Genomic DNA, 26,421 nt, shown 5'->3' on the forward strand with positions numbered 1-26,421 from the left:
CCTGTAATTTATTTATTTATATTAATGTCTGTCTCCCCCTCTAGACTGTAAGCTCATTGTTGGAAGGAAATGGGTCTGTTTATTGTTGGACTGTAAATAATAAATAATAATGGCATTTATTAAGTGCTTACTATGTGCAAAGCACTGTTCTAAGCGCTGAGAAGGTTACAAGGTGATCAGGTTGTCCCACGGGGGGCTCACAGTCTTCATCCCCATTTGACAGATGAGGGAACTGAGGCCCAGAGAAGTGAAGTGACTTGCCCAAAGTCACACAGCTGACAAGTGGCGGAGCCGGGATTTGAACCCTCGACTTCTGACTCCAAAGCCCAGGCTCTTTCCACTGAGCCACGCTGCTTCCCTAAGCTTCCCTACTCTCCCAAGCGCTCAGTACAGAGCTCTGCACGCAGTCAGCGCTCAATAAATATGATTGAATGAACTGAATGAATGCCAAGCACTCTACTAAGCACTGGGGTAGAGCCAAGGTAATCAGGTCGGACACAGTCCCTGCCCCACGAAGAGGGAAGGAGAACAGGAATTGAATCCCCATTTTACAGATGAGGAAACCGAGGCCCAGAGAAGTTAGGTGACTTGCCCAAGGACACCCAGCAGGCAAGTGGCCGAACTGGGATTAGAACCCAGGTACTCTCGGTCCCGTGCTCTTTCCACTAGGCCACACTGCTTCCTGTTCTCCAGAAAATCTCACAATCATCAGCAGCGAGATTGGTACTACGGGCTTTAGTCAGCATTATTCTCTGGGCTAATACATTTGATCCTCTTCTCCTCTTCTGGGGTTGAACCCTGCTGTCCTCTCCCTTGGTATCTCCCTCTCCTCCACCTCCCTTCACATACAAACCACTCCTGCCGTCTCCCCTGACCCTCTCTCTCCGGCTCCTCCAAGAAAGACCTAATTTCTTGGCCCAGAGACAGTGGCAGAGCCGCAGGCGGAATTTATTTTAGTATCTGGCCCCTGCTAGATTGTAAATTCCCTGTGGGCAGGCATCTTATCTACTTACACTATGGTACTTTCCCCAGCACTCAGTCCGATGCACCGCACACAGCAGGTCCTAGGTACAACTCATTGGATTGGCTGACGTATTGAACCAAGAGAGAGCCTAACACCCAGGCCGGCCTGCTGCAGAGCCCTCCTCAGGCATGAGGAAGTTGCATGTCCACTCAGGGATTTTTTTTTTTTGAGTAATCATTTATTTAAAATTAAGATTCCTTACACCCATGCCACCGTGAAAGAGAAAAGAGAAAACTGAAGCTTTATAAATTAATAGTCCAGGAGTATTCCTGAGAACGTGCTGGCAGGAAGACACCATGCCACCTTGGCTGTAGGTTGGAACCTCTCAGGATGTGCTTTTTCAGTGCTCCCGCAGGCTGTGACTCCCCAGGCTTCCGTCACCCCAGAAACTAGACTCAATCTTCAACAGTATTCGGAGTAGTCTTCTTCCACGTAGTTCGAGGGGAACCAGCCGATCTAGAGGAAGCCGGGAGAGATGGGATTAAGGAGAGCCAGGCCCCTGGGGGTCCTCTGGGTCTCAGATGCAGTTTCCCAGCCAGGTGTACATATACACACACTCTCTTTCTCTCTCTCTCTCTCCCCATGCTGTCTCTCCAATAGTGGCAGCAGAGTAAGGCTAAAGGGCTGCAGGGGAGCTGTCCCACCTGCTGGGAAACTAGACGTGCCCCACACCTAGGCCCCATCTGATTTCCCTCCCCGGGCCAGACTGTTCTATATGATATTCTGCACACTTGGATGGCTTCACATTCACTGGCAGGCCATTGACTCTGCCAACGGCTTTCACAGCTCCCTCTCTTTAACCATCGATGGATGTGTACTGTGCCCCGGCCGGGGATATTAGATTTTTCCTAACCCTCAGGATCCATTTGCTTTACTTTTCTCCCTGTGGGCAGCGACCATGCCTACCAACTCTATTGTATTGTGCCCTCTCATGTGCTTAGTACAGTGCTCTGCGCACAGTAAGGGCTCAATAAATACCATTGATTCTCCATGTTTCAATGCCTCAGAACCTTCTGCCACAATCCTCTGGGTTTCTATTCCCTCCCTTAGTCTGGAATGTGCTTAGATTGTATTTCCTGGGGAAGTCCCCCCCGCACCCCAACCCTCCCCCCGCACCCTCGGCCCACTAAATGCCAATGGCACATCACGGCTCTGGTTCTCAACTTCCTCATCTGTCGAATGGGGTCTCGATTCCTGTTCTCCCTTCTACTTAGACTGTGAGCCCCATATGGGACCTGATGATCTTGTATCTACCCCAGCGCTTAGTACATTGCTTGGCACAGAATAAGTGCTTAGCAAATACCACAATTATTATTGTTACTACGCACCAGGTTCTCACGTTCCTCTATTATCCATGCATTCTACCGGGTAAACGTCAGGCTTTTCACACCGGAAAATGTCACAGGCTCATAGATCCTGCTCCTCTTCTCCCCGCCAACTCCCTTCGCCAAATCCAACCCCCCAAACCCTACCCCAGGCTGTTCCACCGCACCTGAGGTAAACCCCCTTACCCGGCCATAGATTTCCCCTTTCCACCAGCCCTGCTGTCCCTTCTTGTTGAGGATTTTAATGATGTCACCCTCCTTGAGGGACAGCTCTGTCCGGTCCCGAGCACAAAAGTCGTAACGGGCTTTGGCTGACCCAAAGTACTTAGTATTTCCTGCTGGAAAGAAAAGAGCAACTGAGGTCTGGTCACCAAGCAAGGTTCACACTGCGGCCCAGTGACAAGAGCCCAGGACTGGGAGTCAGGAGACCTGCATTCAAATCCCAGCTCTACCCCTTACCAGTTGTGTGACCTTGGACAAGTCACTTTCGTACATATTCATATACTTGGTTGCTTCCTTTACTTGTAATTTATTTTAGTTTCTGCCTCCCTCGCTAGACTTTAAGCTCCTTGACAGCAGGGACTGTGTCTACTTTATTTCTCTCTCCCAAGTGCTCAGAGCTCTGCACAGAATAAGTGCTCAATCAATACCACTGATTGATTGCCTTAACTTCTCTGTCCCTCAGTTTCCTCATCTGTAAAATGGGGATTTAATACCTGTTCTCCCTCAACTTTAGACTGTGAGCCTTGTGCAAGACCAGGACTGTGTCCGACCTGATTGCATTGTGTCTACCCCAGCGCTTGACTCGTAAGTGCTTCACAAATATCACAATAATAATTATTATTGTTCTTTCCCTGATTCATCTCTCTTCTCCCCAGATCCCACCTGCCCAACTACCACTTCAGCACTTTTACATCCCCTCTAAACTGTAAGCTCATTGTGGGTGGGGAACTTGTCTACCAACTCTGTGGTATTGTCCTCTCCCCAAGCATTCAGTACAGTGCTCCGCACAGAGTAAGCACGCAATAAATGCCATTAATTGATTGACTCATGACCTCTGAGAGCACTGTTGTACATATGGATTTCTATCTTCTCACTATTTAAGCACCTCTTTCTCCTATCTCTAAGTGATGGTGTGCGTGTGCCTCCCCCGGGGGATTGATTTTTGGTGAGGGAGGGTGGTTGGTGGGGATGGGATGGGGCAGGGATGGATGGGGAGTCTTGGTTAGGGATGGGGAAGCCCTGGCCTACGTCAGAGCTAGAAATCCTGTTCCAATTGAGAGCACATGGGGCCTGAGATCCTACCTGGGGTTTTGGAAATGGCTCTCCTTTCTGGTTCTTTGAATGGAAACTGCAGGGAGGTGTCCAGGGACTTGAAGCAGTCTTTGAGGGAGTTTTGCTGGTAAAATTCCACGAGCTCCTGGAAGGCAAACACCCAAAGGCATTGACTCAGGAGTTGGGCTGAGACCAGAGCGTAGAAATCTCAGGCATAACACACTCTTTTCTGGGTGTTCCCTCCCCCAGCACCCCCTCTCTCCCCACTCCTCCAACCCCAAACGGGACATTTTTACCCCTTCCGTCATCTTCCTGGAAAACGTAAAACCCCAGCGCTCAACCTAGACTGGAAGCTCCTTGAGGGCAGGGATCGGGTCTACCAACTGTAGTGTCCTCTGCTGAGCAATTAGTCCAGTGCTCTGCACACAGCAAGTGCTCAATAAATACCGCCGATGAATCGATTGATCACCTAGGTGAAGGGAAAAGTGCAGCTGTTCGCACGGAGTTTTGGAGACCGTCTAGCGTCCTTTTTAGGTTGAGGACAGGGACCGTGTTTAATTCCCACCTGCATAGTCTCTCCTAGCGCTTAGTACAGTTCTCTGCACTCAGTACGAGCTTAATAACTAAAATTACTACTACTTACCGTCAGCCCTCTGAAGGCCTTCTTCTCAGTAATGCGGTAGAGGCCCTCAGCCGTCATGATCTTGATGTGTTTGACTTCCACGTTAAACCTGGATAAGAAGGCATTCAAGAGCCTTTAATTTCCTGGCACATCCCAAGCTAACCTCCATATCAGTGGTCAGCACATAGTAAGCACTTAACAAATACCAGCATTACTATTATTATTATTATTACATCATAACCTCCTCTAAAATGTAAGCTCATTGTAGGCAGGGAACATGTCTACCAATTCTACTGTATTGCCCTTTTCTAAGTGCTTAGTACAGTGCTCTGCACACAGTAAGCACTCAATAGAAAACACTGATTGAAAACTCAGGACCACAGGCAATCAGAAACTTGGTTAAGGGGCAGTAGCTTTTCCACACCTTTTCTTCTTCCTATCTGGAAATTATCTGTTGTCTGTGTCACCCACTAGATTACAAGCAGCGTGGCCTAGTGGACAGAGCAAGGGCCTGGGAGCCAGAGGACCTGGGTTCGAATCCCGGCTTCACCCCGTGCCTGCTGTGTGACCTTGGGCAAGTCACTTAACTTCTCTGGGTCTCAGTTACCTCATCTGTAAAATGGAGATTCAATACCTGTTCTCCCTCCTGTTTAGGTTGTGAGCCCTGGGTGGGACAGGGACTGCAACTGACCTGATCATCCTGTATCTTTCCTAGTGCTTAGAACAGTGCTTGGCACATAATAAGCGTTTAACTAATATTATTATTATTAACTCCTGGAGGGCTGGGATGTTTGTTTAGAGTTTAGAGTAATAAATATGTTTGCACATATTTATTACTCTATTTATTTATTTATTTTACTTGTACATATCTATCCTATTTATTTTATTTTGTTAGTATGTTTGGTTTTGTTTTCTGTCTCCCCCTTTTAGACTGTGAGCCCACTGTTGGGTAGGGACTGTCTCTATATGTTGCCAATTTGTACTTCCCAAGCGCTTAGTACAGTGCTCTGCACATAGTAAGCGCTCAATAAATACGATTGATGATGATGATGATGATGATGTCTTCTACCTCTATTGTGCTCTTGCAAGTGTTTAGTACAAGGTTTCTGCATATAGTAGTTGCTTGCTCACTACAGGTGATTGGTCGATAGATCACTCTGGCTCTTTTGGTGAACTCTGTCAGGTTCAGCCCCCTCTTCTCTCAACCAACAGGGGTGAGAAAAGATCTGCTGTTGGAGCCACGAATTGTCCCCTCCCTCCTTGTCCGTTCTTTCTCAGAGGAGTAGCCCGAGGCACAGAGACCACTCCTCACCACCCCAAGGAGGCTGGTGGCAGGGCTGGAGCCACTACGGCCTAGTAGCCAGGGCCTCAGGTTCCTCATCTGTAGATGGGGAAACTGAGTCCTGGAGAGGTTGTGGGGCCAGCCTGGGGGCTGTGAGATCTGTTCTTTAGGGGGCCACCTCTCTAAGCACCGAAGATAGAGCAGTAGTTACTTGATGCTGATGGCAAATTCCGCTGTATCCTTCACCCTCTGCCGCACCAGGAAGGTCCCATCCGAGCGGGAAGTGAGGATCTGTTCGGCGTCTCCTCTCTCCATGGGTCCCGCGTACCTGCCCACAGGTGCAATCAGAGATGGGTTGGCAGAGGTCAAGGGCGCTCATAAGGACACTGAGAGCGGAGCAGAAGTCCTCAAGTTTAGCATGCGTTTCTACTAGAGGAGCCAAAGCTCGGATCTCTGCGGTGGTTCCCAAAGGCTAATCACGCCCCTTGGAAATTCTGTCAGTTTCTTGGGGCCCCCTAAGCACTTAGGTGCCCACTCCACACCAACCAACCCCACAGCACTTCTGTATGTCTCTTTCTACTCTTTTGCTTCCCTTACTGTAATTTAGATTAGTATCTGTCTCCCCATCTAGACTGCAAGCTCCTTTGATGGTAGGGATCGTGTCTTCCAACTCTGGTGTATTGGACTTTCCCAAGTGCTCAGTCCAGTGCTCTGCACACAGTAAGCACTCAATGAATACCACTGATTGACTGACTGAATGATTCCTGCCATCCCCAGACAGAACCCAGCTCCCACTTCTGACTCTCCTCACCTCCAGAAATGGCCGGACCAGAAGTGCACCAAAGCCTCCACACTGTATGTACACGTTGCGTTTCCCCCTCGACACCACCCCGATCATGTATACAGCTGTTCCCTTTGGCGACCCCAGTCTCTAGGGATGCTGCTGCCACTTTATCTGCTGGGAGGCTGGGGTCTTCTCTGAGCTGAGATCTTCTGACCTGTTAAGCCTAATCACTTCCTATCTCTCCAGCCTTGTCATCTCTCCCCTCCCATGAGGGCTGCTGCTCAGCTCGTTGTAGGTAGGGAATGTGTCTGTTTATTGTTGTATCATTCTCTCCCAAGTGCTTAGTACAGTACTCTGCACACAGTAAGCACTCAATACGTACATTTGACTGACTGACTGATTTCGAGCTGTGAGTTTGGATGGGTCTGTGCTCCACCCCGTAATGGCCCCATAGGGAAGCTGTGGGCTTCTTCGTGTCCCCAGCTGGCTCCTGGCTTCTGCCCCATTTCCAGGAAAGGCACCCTACTCTAGAATGTGGGCTCCTTATGGGCAGGGAACCTGTCTACCAACTCCATTGTAACGTATTCTTCCAAGCCCTTAGTGTGGTGCTCGGCACACGGTGAGCGCTCAATAAAAACCATTGATCAATCAACTGATCCAGGCCCACCCTGCCAGGAAAGGCAGGCACTCCTGGCTCAGCGAGTCTGGGACTGCCTTTGTCACTTGAAGAGCAACCTTAGACTAGTGGTGTTGACAGGAGGAAGAGTTAGAGCTGGAGTCAAAACACGCTTTGGCCACTAATCTTAGGGCTGGGCTGCAGCGACAGATGCTCTGGGGCCACTTTGAAGCCTCCCTTTCTCCCAGAGTGGGCCCAACAGTGTTTCTGCCCACTCCTGTACCAAGGAGCTTAACTCCAGCTGCCTCTGAGGCTGCTGGTCCAGGTGCCATCTTCCGGGGTGGGGGGACTTAGAGGTGGCAGAGGCAACCCTAAGTCAGAGCTGAGCATGCCTGGCATACCACCCAATGACACCCAGGCTAGGGGCTGCCAACGACAGTCAGTCAATCAATCAATCGATAAATCAGTAGTATTTATTTGAGCACTTGCTGGGTGCAGAGAACTGGAATAAGTGCTTGGGAAAGTACAACAACAATAACAAGGATAATAATGGGATTTATTAAGTGCTTAAATGTGCCAAGCACTATGCTAAGCGGTGGGGCAGATACAAGGTAGGACACAAGCTTGTAAATCCTTTCATTTAGGCTTGTGACTTTAGACCAGGTGGCCCACAGTAGTAGTGTCAGCCAGGTCTTCTTACAGAATGGCAGCTCAGCTAGGGCTCTGGACATGGAGCACAGTCCTTAATCTTGGAATCAATCAATCGATGCTATTTATTGAGCGCTTACTGTGCATAAAGCACTGTACTGAGCGCTTAGGAGAGTACAATACAACAGAGGTGGTAGACACATTCCCTGCCCACAAGGAGTTCAGTGTGGCTCTGCACCCTATAATTGATTGATTGATTGAGGAAATGCGAGTGCAGAGAAGGAGAGAGGTCAAGCCTGGAGAGGTAGATTTGGGAACCATCTGTGTAGAGATGGTAGTTGAAGCCTAGGGAACGAAGCAGTTCTCCAAAGGAGTGGGTGTAGACGGAGATTAGAAAGGGACTAAGAACTGAGCCTTGAGGAACTCCCACAGTTAGGAGGTGGGAGGCGGAGGAAGATCCGGCTTAAAGAGACCGAGAAGGAGCAGCCAGAGAGATAGGAGGAGGGCCAGGAGAGGACAGTGTCAGTGAAGTCGAGGTTAGATGCTGTTCCAGGAGAAAGGGAAGGCAGCTGAGAGGTAGAGGAGGGTTAGGATGAAGTAGAAGCCGTGCGATTTGGCAACAAGAAGGTCCTTGGTGACCATAGAGAGAGTGGAGGGGGTGGAAGCCAGATTGGAAGGGGTCAAGGAGAGAACTGGAAACATGAAGAGCTCTGCACCGTGCACGTGGGAAAACTGCAATCTTCACCCTTCTTCCCACAGGGCCCCAGGAGGGCCCCCAGCCAAAGCGGAATCTGCTAGGCCTTGGACTCCTTCTGCTGCCAGGCCTGCCGGAGCCTGGGGAAGCTGAGATGTGGCCATGCCCCAGAACCTCTGCAGGTCCCCACCCAGCTCTCTCTATGAGTTCGTTTCCCCCATTAAAGCCCCACCACGGGAGGGAAGCCCAGAACCGAAGCAAGAGAGGGCATCCTGCAAGCCAGCATTTGGAAGAACGGAAATATATTTCATCTCTAACTTGACTCACCAAAGATAAACAGATAAATCCTGTGGTGGACCCTGGAAAAAAGAACCAAACAGCGCACATTTTTTCAGGCATTCCGTCTTAAAAGCACAGAAACAGCATTCCACCTGCCCTGGAGGCTTGGCTGGTGGGGGAGCCCCGGGGTGGGGGCTTGGGGAGGCAGGGCGGAAAGGGAGCTTTAAAAGCAGCCTAGAAGTCAAAGGCTTTTTGCTAAGTTGCCTTAAAAGGCATTCAAAGCAGTACACTACATACCTCCCCATTCAAAATGAAAAATAGCCTTGTTCTGGATCAACAGCCCCAGGCACCATGTCTCTGGGCTTGAAATCTGACAGCCGAGGCCCACCCCGGGATAGTGGGGAGGCGGGGACCCCCGGACACCTGTGTAGTTAGCTAGGAGCTAGGTGAGGGGCTGCCACCCCGCAAACGTTGCTAAAAGAAATGACAACAGTCTCCCCCTGCTCAACCAGGGCTGAGCTGGCATCTACTCACATGGACATACGGTTTGACTTTCTTGCACGGAAACCAGCCGACCTCGTTGCTGGATGTGTTTCTACCCTGTAACCCAGAGAGGGAACAATCTGCACCAGATAGCAGAGAAACAAGAAGGGGTGTCTGTGTGTGTGTGTATGTTTGTGTATGCGCCCGCTTGCATGGGGGACTAGGGACAAGAAGGACAGAGAGAACAAAGCAAGCTCCTTCTCCAGCTCTTCTGAGGGAGGGGGGTCAAAAGAAAGCGATTAAATGCAGCTAGCTGGCCATTTTCAGCTGGGATGAGGGTCAGCAGCCAGGCTCAAAACCATCAGGGGTTCAGATCTTACTTAGCTTTCTTGTAGCTTCCTAAAATGCCTTTCTCCTGCTGCTCCCTAGCCTTAAAGGAAGCAGTGTGGCCCAGCGGAAAGAGCCCGGGCTTTGAAGTCAGAGGTCATCGGTTCAAATCCCAGCTCTGCCACTGGTCAGCTGTGTGACTTTGGGCAAGTCACTTCATTTCTCTGGGCCTCAGTTACCTCCTCTGTAAAATGGGGATTAAGACTGTGAGCCCCACATGGGACAACCTGATCACTTTGTAAATTACCCAGCGCTTAGAACAGTGCTTTGCACATAGTAAGCGCTTAATAAATGCCATCATTATTATTATTATTATTGTTATTATTATTAAAGCAGCAGCCTAGCCTTGAGAGACAGCATGGCATAGTGGTTAGAGCATGGGCATGGGAGTCAGGATGTCATGGGCTCTAGTCCCGGCTCTGCCACTTGTCTGCTGTGTGACCTTGGGCAAGTCACTTTACTTCTAGGTGCCTCAGTTACCTCATCTGTAAAATGAGGATTGAGACTGTGAGCCCTACATGGGACAGAGACTGTGACCAACCTGATTTCCTTGTGTCTACACCAGCGCTTAGTACAGTGCCTGGCACATTGTAAATGCTTAACAAATACCATTATTATTATTATTGTTATAAAAGGAGCAGCAAATGATTTGTTCTCGCCCCAAAAGAGCTTTCTCCGGGCACCACCGATGCCCTCTCCCTAAGGCCTCTGGGAAAGGCAGCTATGGGTCATTGGTAGGTGGGGGAGAGAGGCTCCAAATTGGCCCCAGGTGACCCTAAAGCATTTGACTGGTGGGGGACAGTTGACCCAATTCTGAAACACAGCCCCGGGCCGGGGCCAGGGCTGAGCAGGGAAGCGGGGGCGTGGAAATGTTGAGGGTCAAATGGAAAGTCGAGTAGGCAGGAGACACCATCATCCTGGATATTTTCCCAAGGACAGTGAAGCCAGGCACTACAGATTCTCGAATGAGCGGCTCAGTTACATAATCTGCTCCCTACAGGCCTGGGAAGTCTTAGATTATCATTCCTCCCACCTCCCCCGCCAGAGACTTTACCTCCCACCAGTTCTGTTCTGCCTCTGCCCTGGTCAGCTCCACGATGTCTCCAGGGTTCAGGCGCAGCGCGGGCCCAAACGCCACCGGAGGAGGAGGCAGTCCAATGTACTCTTGACACACCTCCATCTTGGGTAAACCTGGCGAGGCAATTATTATACACGATCACAGGGTGATAAAGGTTCATTTAAAGAATCGGAGGGACTGTTCCCTCAGGCTGGAGCTTGGGGAATTTCACTCATGCTGTACCACCGGAGAGACCCAGAACGGAGAACTCCAACTACATTCCTAGGGACAGAGCCCACGGAAATTGTAAGCAACCTATTGACCTGACAGAGACCCAACCAAATCAAGTGTGTTGCCAAATGGATCATCCAGCCCCCACTTAGTCAAGCAGATATTCCAGCGGTTTAGCACAGGAGCTTGGGTGAGCTTCAGTTGCTGGGCTAGGAAAAACTGCTTAGTGGACAGGGCCCTTGACTTTCTCGGGGTCTCTATAGAGCAGGGGGTAAACTTGGACCAGTGCATGGGGGGATTCTCCACAACTGTCCCTTCAGAGTGGACACACGTCGGGCTCAGGGTGGCCAGTCTTACCAAGCTCATTCTTCCTCTTCTCTTGGCCCTGCCGGCTGGACTTGCACTACAGAGAGAGAGAGAGAATGGGAGGCTGGGTTCACTCATCCAGCCCCTTCCCGACAGGCTCCTGCAGCCAAGGCCTCCCTGCTACGTGCGATTTCATCCTTGAATCCCGGTATCTGTTTCCTCTACTCCCCACTCTGAGGGTGACTCCCAGCGGCTCCTCCTCTCATCCTTGCTCCAGGGCACAGACTGGGTGGGCTGACCTCTCCACCCCCAGCCTCAAGACCTGCAGCTCACTCAATCCCGCTAACCACCGGGACCCCAGCCGGGGGGGTTGGGAGCCTCAGGGCTTGCCTCGAGCTCAGCCAAGAGCTGGTGCGGAGCCTTTCTGCCGGCCGCCGCCGACCCCGACTGCCCCATTGAAGTAGTGGGCTTTAGGATTAGTGTTCTAACTGCCCTGTAATGGGATGGTGACTCTGAGCAACTTCTGGTTCATAGAACATCCCCGGGAAGGCTAGCGTGGGCTGCCTGCCCTAGGAACCAGTACCATGGCCTCAGCCTCTCCACAAGCACCCTCGGCCCTCCGACCTCCACAACCTCCCCCAGTGTGGAGAGCCCAAGGCCGGATGCCTGGGGACGAGCCACCACGCTCCTGGCCTCTCTCCTGCCCTCTGTCACCCCAGGAGCTGCCTCTCTTCCGGGGTTTTCCCAGAGGCTCTGCCCCAGAACCAGAGAAAGACACTGTGGAGAAGCAGCGAGAGACTCTGCCAAGAATTGTACAGGGAAACTGCTGGTTTTTACCTTTTTCACAGTTGACCCAAACTCTGTGTGAAATGGAGAGAAGTGGGGGAAGAAACCAGAACATTAGATTAACATGGTGAGTGAGGAGGCCAGAGGGGTTCCTGCCAGAGCTGCCCACTCTGGTCCCTCCGCCTCCATCCCCCAGAGGCCCCCCCAGCTGCCCTCCCTATGGCCTGTCACCAGGCCACAGAGAACTGAGGCAGTAAGCCCAGCACCCAGAGGGTGGTTTCTCTCTCTGCCCTCTCACCCCAGAGGACCGAGGTCCTTAGAGGGGTATGACACCCTGGAGGGGTGGAGGGATGGGGAGCACGGGCCCCTCCTGGGGATACCTGAGCAATGCTTTCCACATTGGGGGACCCTCCCCAGGCACTCCTTGTGGGCTGGCGCCCGGCAGCGGTTGCAGCGGTAGCCCTGGTAGAAGGTGCCTCTGTTGGCAGAACAGAGAGAGGTTGGGGGCACACAAAGGCATCAGCAACTCTCAGCCCTTGGGAATTTAAAGCCGAGCACTCTCGGGCCAGAGGGACCTCAAACGGTCACCCGGACCTGTCTCCAGGCGGGCCATATGCCTCAACCAGGCCTCAGCTGCCCCTAGCCATTGCTGGACGGGGCCTCGGAGGGGCCCGGGGAGAGGGGCAGGGCACCTGCCATGCTACCAGAGCTGCCGTCACCTGGGGAGTCAGGCTGTCCCTTCCAAGAACCGTGCCACTACTCCAGGCCCCAGGGTGCCCGGCCCACCCAAATGGAGAGGGTATGCAGAGAGAGCAGCGGGGAGGTCCCCAGGCTGCCAGCCAGGCCTCAAGAAGGGAGAAGAGGCAGTGGACCAGAAGTGGGCACAGAAGCCATGCTGTGGGTGGCACGGGCTAAGGGGTCTGCCGGCCCCTCCAGGATGGCTTGGTGCCCCACCCTCTGGCACGAGCACCAGGAGTAGCCACTGCCTGGCCTGAGTCATCCAGGGCCAAGAGTTGTCCCTGTTTGGGACAGGGCGAGGAGGTGTGGTGGCTTCCTAGCGACCTCCCTCTTCTCTCCCCCTAGTCCCGGGTGCCCCCCCACACCCCCACAACAGATGACATCAGAAAAAAAACCCACAGCAACAAGACATGGCCCCAGAGTCACCAGTGGACTGGCTTTTGGGTAGCCATGCTCTTCTGCCCATCAGGGGAGCAGCTTCCCACGAGGCTGGGCCGGGGTGGAGGGATGACGAGAGCACAGAGCTCTTGAGGAGGGACCCACAGCCATTAGTCTGCCCACCCCCCTCGCCGCCCCACCCCCACTCTCCGGGACCCGAGGCAGCACCCCCCAACCTCAGCAGCATCTGGCAGGACTTGCACGAGGCGGTCTCCTCGAAGGAGTACATCTGGAACTCGTGGCCGTTCGCCAGGGCATTCTCAGGGTAGATATTGGATCTACATGAACCCAAAGGGAAGATGGAGAGGCAGGGTCAAGGCCAGCTGGTCAGGACATACTTTCAAAGCCCAAGAAGCGTCTGGGATCTCTGGAGGGATCTCCGGTGGATGGGAGCAAGAGAGGTGAAGGCAAGGGACAAGACGGGGAAAGAGCCTGAGGCAAACACCATGGCCCCTGGGGATTTTCCACAAGGTCTAGCAGGTGGGACACTTCTTACCCCCTCACACACCCCTGTCTCACACGTGCGTGCACGTACACAAACACACACACACACACACACACACACACACACACACACACACACACACACACACAGCCCCGAAGTACCTAACTGACTGGGCAAAAAGGAGAAAGGGGCTGCGGGAGGTGGCAGGAGGTCCCGGGCTGACTTGGGAGCATCCTTGGGGAGCAGAAGCACCAACCGGGCAGCCAGGGGAAGAGGTCGGGGAGGGGCTGGGGACTCACATGGCCATTTCAAACTGCTCCATCCACTTCTTCTTCAGCTCCCGGGTCTTGAAGAAGAGCTCATAGCCATGGGGGCCCTGATCCTCGATCAGGAGAAACATGTGAGTCCACTGCAAGGAGAAGAGTTTCAGTATTGCCTCGGCATTCAGTCCATTGATCAATGCAGAGCACTGGACTAAGCGCTTGGGAGAGTATAATACAACAGAGTTGGTAGACACAGTTCCTGCCCACCAAGAGTTTACAGTCTAGAGTGGGAGACAAATATTAAAATAAATTACAGATATGTACGTAAGTGCTGTGGGGTTGAGGGTGGGGTGAATATCAAGTGCTTAAAGGGGGCAGTTCCAAGTGCATAGGTGACACAGAAGGGAGAGGAAGTTGAGGAAAAGAGGACTTAACCGGGGAAGGCCTCTTGGAGGAGATGTGGCCTTAATAGGACTTTGAAGGTGGGGGGAGTAGTGGTCTGTCAGATATGAAGGGGGAGGGAGCTCTAGGCTAGAGGGAGGATGTGGGCGAGGGGTCAGCGGTGAGGTAGATGAGATTAAGTTACAGTGAGTAGGTTGGTGTTGGAGGGGTGAAGTGTGCAGGCTAGGCTATAGTAGATCAGTGAGGTAAGATAGAAGGGGGAAAGCTGATTGAGGGCTTTAAAGGTGATGGTAAGGAGTTCCTGTTTGATGTGGAAGTGGGTGGGCAGCGAATCCCCGGCATCTCTAGGTGAGACTCCCTACAGAATGGAAAGGGCAGAGGCCCTTGGTATTCCTGAACCATCCTGGAGCAGGCAACGAGGCCCGGCCTCTGTTCAGCCGGCCAACCTGCCAGTCAGGCCAGCAGCTGCAAGTTTGACCTCACCTTCTTGCTGTCCCGCTCCCCTGAGGAGTCATCCCGGATCTGATAGCTGTGCAGGTTTATAAAGTCCTTCAGGTCGTACGAATCACCTCGCCGTTTGCAGATGAGCAGAGCTTTGTCCAAAAGGAAGGCATACCTGGAAGAAACCAGGCACGGCTGAGAAGGGGGGCAAGCGAGAAGACAGCCAAAACGGTGCAACCCGGAAAGAGGCAAAGGCCGGTATTGAGATCCATCTGGTTACCTGGGCAGAGAAGCCCTCCTCACACAACAGAACGTCCCCATAACCATTTCTTAAAGGCACAGCCCTGCCCACACCTGGAGCAAGCCTCTAGTCACTCTGAGAACTAGCTACAGCCCAAGGCCCGGGGGCCAGCTGAGCAGCAGAGGAAGTGGGTCCCCCTTTTAGACTGTGAGCCCACTGTTGGGTAGGGACTGTCTCTATATGTTGCCAATTTGTACTTCCCAAGCGCTTAGTACAGTGCTCTGCACACAGTAAGTGCTCAATAAATACAATTGATGATGATGATGATGATGATGATGATGATGAAGTGGGTTTGGGAAGGATGTGTCTGCCCTCCTCTGGCCAAGGAGCAGGCAGAATTGGTGATGAGGTCAGAGACGGCTCGGGCCAGGGAAATCTCCCCCTCAGCCTCACCTGTCCGTCTTGGACCGCTTCTCCGTGCTGATGATCTTCAGTTCGCCATCTATTTTGGGCCTTCCGTAGTGAGCCAGAGATTTGTTCTGGATGGAAAAAAAAGAAAAGAAAATGGAAACCAGGAAGGAAAACCCTGTCAGGTTTCATGAGCAGCCTTGGGTTTCCTTCCCCCATGGGGCTCAAGAGCCCCGGGGTGGGGGTGGGCAGGGAGGTCTGCCTCCTTTATTCGTGTGACCTCGAGGACTTCCTTTGCCTCTAAGGGTCTCCACGGGAGAGTCTGAGAGAGAGGCATCAGCAGCTAGGCCTAAGGAGGGGGAGGCAGCTGGCGTGGCCCCTCTCCACTCCAGGTCAGCTGCGCAGAACAGTCCGGAGCGGGGGGAAACCAATCCGGAATTCCATCGGAAAAGTGACCATTTGCATATATGCCCCTCAGCTTCTCTGTTGTCTGCTGCCTTGTCGGGGGCCTGCTCATCGGCAAGGCGCTTTGAGCCGCCTTCTACTCTCTAAGCTGCACTGCGCCTTTTCAAACCAGACGGCAAAGAGCTACTGACAACTAAAGAAGTATGAGCTTCTGGGGACCGGTCTCATGAGGGTCGATCTCCCGTACTAGACTGCAAATTCGTTGGGGGCAAGGAATGTGTCTACAAACTCTGTTGTACTGTACTCTTCCAAACGCTTAGGACAGTGCCCTGCACACAGTAAGCACTCAATAAATGCCACTGATCATAATGATGATGATGGGACCGGAGGCTGGCCAAATAGAGAAAGCCATTTCCTCGGGGGAAATCCAAGAAAGGCAGCAAGTTGCTCTCAAACCCTAGCTTTTACCTCACCTGTAAAATGGGGATCGAGATTGTGAGCCCCATTAGGGACTTGGACTATGTCCAACCTGATTACCTTGTATCTACCCCAGCACTTAGAACAGTGCTTGGCACATAGTAAGAGCTTAGCAAACACCAGAATTGTTATTATTATTATTAGCTGCTCCCTGTTACTAGTGACAGTGGTGTTTGTGAAGTGCTTACTCTGTGCCAAGTGCCGGGTTGAGCCGCTTGAGTGGAGACAAGATGAGCAGACCGGAGCACTTGAGAGCAGAGGGTTTGTGTTCCCGGGCTTCAGAGGGGAACATGAGCCCGGTGGGGCTACTTACCAGGTTTTCTATCGACAACTGGAAATTAGTGATCTGTTTCAGAGTCTCGTTGTCTCTCTTAACTTCATTCACACACTGGGCCAGATCCTGATCAGGGCACAAAAGCAAATAAAAAAACTCTCTGAATGCAGGTGTCCCTTGTGGCCTCCCCACCTCCCTTTCAGGGGGCTGCCAGGGAGAACGGAGCATTGGATGTCCAGAAAAGTGAGAGCCATGGGCTGGCTCTGCCCTCGGCCTTCCTCCCAGCTTGGGGACCTGGGGCCGGGCAGTGATTTCCTAGGCTTGGGAAATTCCGCAGGGCCCACTGCTGGCGCTTACTTTCATGGCATCCAGCGCCAGCCGCAAGTTCTCCTTCTCTGTCGAATCCACAGTGTGTTTCACCAGCTCCTGGAAATCACAAAGAGCTGGAGGCTTCCCAACAGCTCTCGGGCCAACCCTGCTCCCAAGGGGATCAATGTTGCCAACTTGTACTTCCCAAGCGCTTAGTACAGTGCTCTGTACACAGTAAGCGCTCAATAAATACGATTGATGATGATCAAGGGGTTGCTGGGGGCAAAGCGGAGCCAGACAGGAAACTGGTCAAGTTGAGACCTGATCAGAGCTAGGCAAAAGGCTGGATGTTAATTGGGGCCAGGTGCACTGAGATGGGGAGCCCCAGCTCCATCTGCTTCTTTCAGGGGGGGCCTTTATTCATCATTATCATCATAAACTCCGAGTGGGCAAGGAACATGTCTACCTACTCTGTTATATTGTCCTGTCCCAAGGGCTTAGTCCAGTGCTCTGCACACAGTAAGTGCTCAATAAATACCATTGATTGATTGATTGATTGATCATCATCATCCTCATAATCATGGTATTGGTTCAGACTTACTATGTCCCAAGCCCTGAGGCAGATACAAGATAAGCAGAATGGACACAGTCCCTGTCCCACATGGTGCTCCCAGTCCAAGCGGGAGGGAGAAGAGAGATTGAATCCCCATTTTACAGATGAGGAAACTGAGGTCCAGAGACTTGCCCACGGCTACAGGATTAGAACCCAGGTCTCCTGTGCTCTTGCCACCAAGGCCGGCTACTTCTCAATATGGTAGACACCCATCTGTTTGGGATGGGCTAGTGGCATCCCTGCCCGGAGGCAGGGGGAGAGGCCGAAGGATGGTTCAAAGTTCTTTCGGATGGCGTGATACTACGACCTGCGGGCCCCACCAGCCTAAACTGAGTCTGAGCTGAGGACCAGAAAAGGGGGAGCCTGAGGACGGAACCTGAGAGCAGACAGATTGGTCAACCAGAACGGCACCTGTGTGTGGTTCTCTGTGCACATCTTGGCCTCAGATCTAACTCTTCCTAACGGCCTTGACTGAGCCCAGGTTTTCCTGCCTGGGGGCCCTGGCAACACTGCTGGCATTTCTCCACCCCCTCTGCCTCCTCCCTGGCCGAAACTGGCTCCCGCTGCTGGGGTTGGGCCTACCTGCAGAAGGAGATGATATTTGAGCACACGCTGCATGGGCACCATCAGGAGATCGCGCAGAGTGAATCTCCCATTATTCGCTCGCTGGGAACATTCCTTCAACCAAAAGAGCACATCAGGCAAAGGGCCAAATGGAGATTTCCTTTGATGATGCCCCAGGGGGAAGGAAATCAACAGCCCACAGTGTAGACCCTATCAGATACCTGTGTCCAGAAAGCAGCAAGTTTACCCTGTAAAAGCGCCAAGGTAACACCAGCTGCTAATGGCCAATGAGGAGACGTGAACCTGCTTTGGGAAGGAAACCAGCTGCAACGGCTCCATGGTTCCTGTTTGGCTTTTGCTTTCTTTTCCAAGGTAGGCCCAGGAGTCAAGTTTGGGGGTGTGCTTCCCCTCCCCCTGCCAGTCACATGACTCTGCTTCTGTTCCCCAAATGTGGAGTTGAGCAGTGTCAGTGCGGTGGAAAAATGGGGCTCAGATTACATCACAGGCCCCCCTCAATGGGTTGGGAGAAGGAGAAGGAGGACTTGAAGGACAAGGAGGGGAGGGGGCAGAAAGAAGCAAAAGAGGAAGAGGACAAGGAGCTGTCAGCATTTCAGCCCCCAAAGCCATCTGGGTTGAATCCGGTCCAGAGTCAGATTGTGGGGGGTGGGGAGGAATGGGGACAGAAACACCGCAGGAAGGTCTTGGAAGAGAATTTCAATCTCTTCTGCAAACAATTTGGTATTCAGGCCTCATGGGGGAAACATTCCAGACATCATGCTTCCTAGGCCGCCCTGCTTTGAATGGGCTCAATTCTGCCTCCCCAGGACCAGCTGGGTTTTCAAAGAGGCTCGCTGAGTGGGAACGGGAGGAAGCAGGAGGCAGAGCGGAGGGAATACCCAGCTGCTCCCGTTGTCCCTTCCGTCTGGGAGTTGGCACTGCTCCAATCAACCAATCGATCAATGATATTGATTGAGCACTGACACTGTGTGCTGAGCACTGGACTAAGGTCTTGGGAGAGTACAATTCAACAGATTCCCTGCCCTTGAGGATCTCCCTCCTCCACCCCTGAGGGGAGGAGATCCAACCCCAAAGACATGACCAGGGCACCCCACCAACCTCCAGCTTCATGTGAACATCCTCTCTGGCATTTGCCACTTGATCCAGGTGCTTGCTGGCAGACTCTACCTGGCTGCAGTACCGCCCGTAGATGAGAAACCTGAGGAATCCAAAGCACACATGTTTCCGGGAGAATTTGGTCTCAGCGGTTTGAGTCCTGGCCTCCAGGGACAGCTGAGAGGGAAAATCTGAGCCTTGCGCACTTCCTCTGGCCTGTCTCCTGGGAGAGTTTTCCCACGCTCTTCCTCCCCCTTGGTGAAACCAAGCCTCAGCCTCACCTTTCTTTGTACTTGACGAACACCTGGAAGAGGTTCTGAGCATTGTTGTGGGTGATGGCTTTCTTGAGATCCTCCAGGAAGTGGCTGTGAACTTTCACGAGGTCCTGGGGGGCCGAAGAGTGGCTTTAGCTGGTCAGTGGCCCACCAGGCGAGGCCATATCCGCTTAAGATTGCTCGGGGCTGGGAGTTGGCCAGTGTTGTTCAAGGTGGGGTGGAAGGAGGTTGACCTCTCTAGTGTACAGCCTACCCAGAGCCTGCCTAGAGATTGGGCTGAGCTCCATACTTCCAGCCCAGCCCAGTCTAGCCCGGGATAGGCTGCACTTAGGAGACCCAGGGTACAGCATGGACAGGACCCAATTTCCTCTCTTCCCCGGCCCCTTGCTGCACCTGGGCTCCCAAGGAAGAACAAGCAAGGGGAGCCACTGGGGAGAGAAGGACCATCTCACCTCTATGTTGATGAAGATGGTTTCGATGTCCTGAGCCTTCAGGAACCGCTGAAGCGGTCTCAAGAAGTTCTGCAAACAGACCCAGTTTAACGAGAGCAGTGAATGATGAGGATGATGGCGGAGGACGATGGTCCCGGAGACCATGAGAACCCCCTCCTGGATCCTGATTTCACGGGGATAGGCGGAGGTGGATGGGCTTAGTTTTGCACAGCTGAGATCTCGGAAAAATGCCGAGGAGCAAGGGGGTACACAACGGATGAAGAAGAGAGAGGGGGGTGAGACATTCTTCCCCACCCTACTAGAGTTGCAAGAGGAAAAAGCTGAAGTCGGAGTTCTTGGAGAACGAGCCCCCGCCCCACCCCCAAGTAGCCTACCATCATCCTCCCCATCCACAAGACCTGAGGAGGGCATTCTCCTCTCCCTCTCCCACCCCTACCACCCCAGAGCTGGAGAAGCACCTGCTGGATGGATCTTAGTGTATCGGTGTACTTCTCCTCTGTCTGCCTAATCTCTTGAAGGCAGCAGCTCCTCTTATCCAGCTCTGTCATCTTCTGCTGTGGAGGGAGAAGAGTCGTAGGGTTTTAAAGGGCCGTCGAGGGGCTACTCCTCAGGGACAGGACCCTCCCCCTTCACCACATCACCTACCGGCATCATGGTCAGCTCTGACCTCATCAGGTCCTCATAGATTTCATCTCCTTCTGCCTCCTCATTCTCCACACAGTCGTACAGGTCTTCATCTTCTTCCACTGTATCACTGACGAGGAAAGGGAGCAAAGAAAACCAGACACGGCCCATTAGTCCGACCACAGTGACAGGGAGAGCAGGCCTAAGCTGTTCTGGGGACGGCCATTTGAGCTCAGGGCACGTAGCCTGCAAGCCAAGCTCCAGTGTCCCTCCAGTGCCTTGTGACACACCCCTAGCACTTCCCACCATCACCGCCCTCAGCCTGGAACAGCACCCGGGACCTCCGGCTTAATAATAATAATAATAATGGCATTTATTAAGCGCTTACTATGTGCAAAGCACTGTTCTAAGCACTGGGGAGGTTACAGCGTGATCAGGTTGGCCCACGAGGGGCTAACAGTCTTAATTCCCATTTTACAGGTGAGGTCACTGAGGCACAGAGAAGTTAAGTGACTCACCCAAAGTCACACAGCTGACAACTGGCGGAGCCGGGATTTGAACTCATGAAACATGGTCCGGGGCCGTGCCCATTGAAGACATTTTGGGCCTTTGGAAAGCAGAGGGAGCCACTGGCGTGGTCCACATGCAAAGCCAGTGGATGGGGTGCTGGATGACCCCGGCTTCTTCCCGCACCTGCCTAGAGGGTACTTACTCTATCTTATCGGACAGCCCACTGTAAATGTCATCATCCGCAACGCTGTCTTCGGTGGGGAAGGGCCTGGATGGGGGAAGAGAAAGCAGGCGCTTGAGCTTCTGAGGCCAGAGTGTCTCTGACATGAACGCACTCACACACACACACACACACACACACACACACACAAACACACAAACACCTGCCACTGTCTCTGATCCATGGCTTACCCGGCGCCAGCAGCAGAAAGCTCATTTCCCCTTAGCCCAAAGACATGTCCCTCAGTAGCCGGTGGTTTGCCAGTGAGGCTGGGACATTCACACAACAAAGACCCTTCTATCCCTGGATCTCCAAACACTTAAGAACCACCAGACCCATGAGCGAGATGAAGAAATTGAGGCATGGCACACTGTGGGGAGTTGAACCCAGGAGCTCACATTCCCCAGACCCAGCTGAAATGGTCTGGCCCCGGTTGCTTCCCCGTAAAACATACATCAATCTTGTTAGACAAATCCGGAGCTGCCCTCAGGGTTCCCGTGTCCACGGGCAGGGCTTCGAGTTGGAACTGGTTCTATATCCACTCTTTGCAGGCCACTGGGCTGAGCCCAGGAACCAGCAGCCTTTCAGAGAGCCTGGGTGCAGAGCACTGAGGCAGGCTTGATTTTGCTTCTTTGTAGCCAAGGGGTGAGATGCCAAGGGGAGAGCGTGAGGGGTGGGAGAGGGGGAACACTGCCATACTCACATAATCCCCTTGTTCTGAGCCACCGTCGTCCATGACAGCACTGACAAGGTGTCAATCACCTACAATGGGAAGACACTGTTCAGAAACAGAGGTCTCTCTCGGGAACAAATAGGGTCAGGCTCTTCCTGACGGACAGTTGCTCGCAATGAATTCAATGAGGATAGTTGGATTTTTGCAATGTCTCAAGCACCTTCCCCACAAGTGGTTCCTGGAACCGGAGATGTGGAAACTTGCTTCCAAGTCGCCTTCTGGGGATGGGGCACATGGGAGGGAATTGAAGCAGAGAGTCAGCTTCTGATTGGGAGGGTAGGTAAGCGTTTTGGGAGAGAGACTGAAGCAGAGAGGGAAAGTACACAGAGGTCCATGGAAGGAAAGGGGACTGTTGTCACTCCGCACAGACTCTCCCACGTTCACAGGGAAAGTACTTTTGGTAATCAATGGTATTTATTGAGTGCTTCCTGTGACAGAGCACTATACTAATCTATCAATCAATCTATTGTATTTATTAAGTAAGCACTCAATAAATATGATTGATTGATTGATTGATTGATTATTGAGCATTTCCTGTGTGCAGAGCATTGTACTAAGCACGTGAAAGAGGACAAGACAACAGAGTTGGTAAACATGTTCCCTGCTCACAACAAACTTACAGCCTTGTTGGGGGGTGGCAGACTTTTTTTTTAATGGCATTTGTTAAGCACTTATTTCGTGCCAGGCAACGTACTAAGTGCTGGGGTAGATCATCATCAATCGTATTTATTGAGCGCTTACTATGTGCAGAGGGTAGATACAAGCTAATTGGGTTGGGCACAGTCCCTGTCCCACATGGGGCTCACAGTCTTAATCCCCATTTTGCAGATGAGAGAACTGAGGCCCAAAGAAGTTAAGTGAGCTGCCAAGGCCACACAACAGACAAGGGGAGGAGCCACGATTAGAAACCAAGTCCTTCTAACTCCCCGGCTCGTGCTCTATCAACTAGACAATGCTACTTTCCCAGAGAAAATAAATGAAAATAAATCACGGATATGGCCACAGGTGTTGTGAGGCTGAGAGTAGGGTGAGTAGCCAGAACCAGAGTGGGGTGGGACTGCCCTGGGAGCGGTGAGGGGGTGGGGGATCCAGCCCCTCCAAAGAGTTTGGGTCCTAATATTGTTATTTCACTGACTCTGGGAGAATGGCAAAGACTACACTCTCCCTTGCCAATAGGGCCCTTCATATTCTTTTTTTCAGTGGTATTTGTTAACTACTTACTATATGACAGGCACTGTACCTAAGTGCTGGGGTAGATACAAGCAGATCAGGTTGGACACTGTCCCTGTCCCACATGGGGCTCACAGTCTTAATCCCCACTTTACAGATGAGGTAACTGAGACACAGAGAAGCCCAGGGGCCCACAGCAGACAAGGGAATGTGTCTACCAACTCTGTTATATTGTACTTTCCTAAGCAACTAGTACAGAGCAGTGCACACTGTAAGTGCTCAATAAATATGACTGATTGAAGTGGCAGAGGTGGGATTAGAACCCAGGTCCTCTGATTCCCAGACCTGGGCTCTTTCCACTCGGCCATCCTGCTTCTCTGACTCATGCATCTGGAGAACGGGTTCAAGCCTCCCTGGCAAAATCCCCAGGCCACAGAGTTTGCAAGATCCCACCCCAGCTCCCCTTCCCCATCACCCCCACCTCCTCCTACTGCTGCAGCTGTTCTCAGACCAGCACTAATAATAATAATAATAATAATCATCATCATCATCATAATGGCATTTGTTAAGCGCTTACTATGTGCAAAGCACTGTTCTAAGCGCTGGGGGGATACAAGTTGATCAGGTTGTCCCACGTGGGGCTCACAGTCTTAACCCCCATTCTACAGATGAGGTAACTGAGACTCAGAGAAGTTAAGTGACTTGCCCAGGGTCACACAGCAGACATGTGGCGGAGCCGGGATTAGAACCCATGACCTCTGTCTCCCAAGCCCGTGCTCTTTCCACTGAGCCACGCTGCTTTTCACTAGGTGAAAGTGACAAGGATTTGACTCTCTTTCTGCTCTGTCCCTGCTGCTTCCCCTTTCTCTGGAGTCATCCCTCCCATCCCTGAACACAACCTTTTTTTAAGGTATTTGTTAAACGCTTACTATGTGCCAGGCACTGTACTAAGCGCTGGGATAGATACAAGCTAATCAGGTTGAACACAGTCCGTGTTCCACATGGGGCTCACAGTCTTAATCCAGCGCTTAGAACAGTGCTTTGCACATAGTAAGCGCTTAATAAATGCCATTATTATTATTATCCATTAGGCCAGGCTGCTTCTGCCCTGGTTCAGACTTCAGTGATCAATGGTTTGTGGACCTATTTTTGTAGATATTAGACCCGCTGCCTGATTTCTTTCAGGCACAGGGGCAGGCACTCACTCTGCATGTAAGCTCCTTGTGGGCCGGGATTGTGCCTACCAACTCCACTGGACTCTCCCAAGCGCTTAGGGCAGTGCTCTGCATACAGTACGCACTCAATAAATACCAATGATTGATTCGTTGATTGATTGGGAACCAGTGCTGTGGTTGCAAGTCCATTCTCTAAGCATCACGGTGCCAGGGCTCAGCACCCACCTTGAAGCGAGAAAAAGCAAAAAGGCTGAGCCATACACCCACAACTTCTCGCTTATGCCCGGGACTTCAGCTTAGGCTTCGGCTGGGGATGGCGAGAAGGCCACAACGCTCTGGAGATAGAGCTGGGGGGAGGGTGGCGGTGGGGAATAGAGCCAAGTGAGCCTTAGCGAGAGCAGTTAGTATTCATTCATTCGATCATATTTATTGAGTGTTTACTACGTGCAAAGCACTGTACTAAGCGCTTGGGAGAGCAGCTGGAAAGTGCAGGTCCCTGCTATTGCACAACCCATAGCCGATACCAGGGCAACAGATGAGCTGCAGATATTGCCAGAAGCAGTGTAGCTCTCGAGGCAGGAGAGAAAGCCACTCTCTCTCTCTCTTTCTCTCTCCCTCTCTCAATCAATCACATTTAATGAACACTTACTATGTGCAGAGCACTGTACTAAGCGCTTGGGAAAGAATGATTGAACAGAGGTCGTGGACACCATCCCTCCCCACGAGGGGCTTACAGTCTACTGTGAGAGACAGACATTGAAACAGACTACCGAAAGGGAAAATAGGAGACTATAAGGATACGGACATAAGTGCTGCAGGGCTGGGCTGACTATCAAAGTGATCGCTCTCTCTCCCTCTCTCTGCTCCTTTCCAGCGTGCCCCGGCAAAAGAGAAACTAACCCGGGTAAGAGAAACTGGAGAAGACGGCACCGCAAGTCCCCACCGGATACGAACAAAAACCACGCGGCTAGGTTCAGAGGGATTCCTAGGAGTCTGAGCAGCTGCAGTGCATGCAAATCTACCCAGACACTGCAGCAGCAGCAGCAGAGCTGGGTGCAGAGTAGGGGAAAGATTTCCCTGCACAGGCCCTTGGCCAAAGGGCGGGTCGAGTGCGCCCTGGTCCCATCCAGGAGGCCTTCCCAGACTGAGCCCCCTCCTTCCTTTCCCCCTCCTCCCCCCTCCATCCCCCCCGCCTTATCTCCTTCCCTTCCCCACAGCACCTGTATATATGTATATATGTTTGTACGTATTTATTACTCTATTTATTTATTTATTTTACTTGTACATATCTATTCTATTTATTTTATTTTGTTGATATGTTTTGTTTTGTTCTCTGTCTCCCCCTTCTAGACTGTGAGCCCACTGTTGGGTAGGGACCGTCTCTATATGTTGCCAACTTGTACTTCCCAAGCGCTTAGTACAGTGCTCTGCACACAGTAAGCGCTCAATAAATACGATTGATTGATTGATCTATCCATCCTCTTCAAGTTCCCCTGTCCTGGAGCAAGAGGCTGGCCCATACCCAGCAAGAGAGAGGCCCAGGCGTACCAGACCCTTGGCAGTGGGATCCAGCGTTTGTCCTTGGAGAGGGAAAGACTGCAGGGTCTGAGGTTTATGAAATGTGTGCTGGGGGGATGGGATCCTTAAATACAACTGAATGACTGACTGACTTAGAAAGAAATAGCTTCATTTGGCACCCAGAACACGCAGTCTCCTCCAAGTCAGCCATCAAGTTCCTCTTAAACTGCCTTGGCCTTTCACTCCAGACTTGGCAAAGACGTTGGTGGTGCCCTGGCCTGACAAGTCCCTAGGCTTCTTCATAGGGTGGGCGCGCCTCAAGCATAGGGCTTTCCTGGCCGGGGCTGTTTGGCACAGTGGAGGTTCAATACTGGAACACGAGGGCAAACAAGCTGTCAGCCAGGGGGATCTTTCATTCATTAATTCATTCAATCATATTTATTGGGTGCTTACTGTGTGCAGAGCACTGTACTAAGCACTTGGGAAGTACCAATCGGCAACATATAGAGACGGTCCCTACCCATCACCTCTTTCTATGAATGCCCAATCCCCAAGTCACATCAACCATCTCCGGTACTTACAGAAGGATTTATTCTTATCCTCCCTCAGAGGTTAGGTAGCTAAGTGTGCTCGATTATCATCATCATCATCATCAATCGTATTTATTGAGAGCTTACTGTGTGCAGAGCACTGTACTAAGCACTTGGGAAGTACAAATTGGCAACATGTAGAGACAGTCCCTACCCAACAGTGGGCTCACAGTCTAAAAGATTATACAGTGGATTTATTTATTTTGATTACTCCATTTGGAAAT

The 26,421-nt window shown here is 51.9% G+C and overlaps 1 protein-coding gene across 1 annotated transcript in view; it reads right to left on the reverse strand.

Annotated features, from left to right (window-relative positions):
* Positions 1-1,223: 1,223 nt before the first annotated feature.
* The window catches only part of VAV1 (vav guanine nucleotide exchange factor 1), a 60,989-nt gene continuing 35,791 nt past the window's right edge, over positions 1,224-26,421 (reverse strand). Inside the window, exons 3-27 of the mRNA XM_038772483.1 lie at positions 21,715-21,773; positions 20,994-21,059; positions 20,303-20,411; positions 20,116-20,211; positions 19,658-19,726; positions 19,212-19,315; positions 18,934-19,033; positions 17,836-17,931; positions 16,689-16,757; positions 16,371-16,457; positions 15,221-15,306; positions 14,569-14,701; positions 13,720-13,829; positions 13,152-13,253; positions 12,180-12,277; positions 11,851-11,873; positions 11,065-11,110; positions 10,474-10,610; positions 9,084-9,149; positions 8,598-8,629; positions 5,740-5,856; positions 4,268-4,355; positions 3,655-3,769; positions 2,536-2,687; positions 1,224-1,480 (exon numbers count right to left, since the gene is read on the reverse strand). Of these exons, the coding sequence (XP_038628411.1) occupies positions 1,427-1,480; positions 2,536-2,687; positions 3,655-3,769; positions 4,268-4,355; positions 5,740-5,856; positions 8,598-8,629; positions 9,084-9,149; positions 10,474-10,610; positions 11,065-11,110; positions 11,851-11,873; positions 12,180-12,277; positions 13,152-13,253; positions 13,720-13,829; positions 14,569-14,701; positions 15,221-15,306; positions 16,371-16,457; positions 16,689-16,757; positions 17,836-17,931; positions 18,934-19,033; positions 19,212-19,315; positions 19,658-19,726; positions 20,116-20,211; positions 20,303-20,411; positions 20,994-21,059; positions 21,715-21,773 (2,214 nt within the window). The 3' untranslated portion in view covers positions 1,224-1,426. The remainder of the gene's footprint in view (positions 1,481-2,535; positions 2,688-3,654; positions 3,770-4,267; positions 4,356-5,739; positions 5,857-8,597; positions 8,630-9,083; positions 9,150-10,473; positions 10,611-11,064; positions 11,111-11,850; positions 11,874-12,179; positions 12,278-13,151; positions 13,254-13,719; positions 13,830-14,568; positions 14,702-15,220; positions 15,307-16,370; positions 16,458-16,688; positions 16,758-17,835; positions 17,932-18,933; positions 19,034-19,211; positions 19,316-19,657; positions 19,727-20,115; positions 20,212-20,302; positions 20,412-20,993; positions 21,060-21,714; positions 21,774-26,421) is intronic.

Source organism: Tachyglossus aculeatus, chromosome X1 (genome assembly GCF_015852505.1).
Source record: "Tachyglossus aculeatus isolate mTacAcu1 chromosome X1, mTacAcu1.pri, whole genome shotgun sequence".
NCBI classification, from domain to species: Eukaryota; Metazoa; Chordata; class Mammalia; order Monotremata; family Tachyglossidae; genus Tachyglossus; species Tachyglossus aculeatus.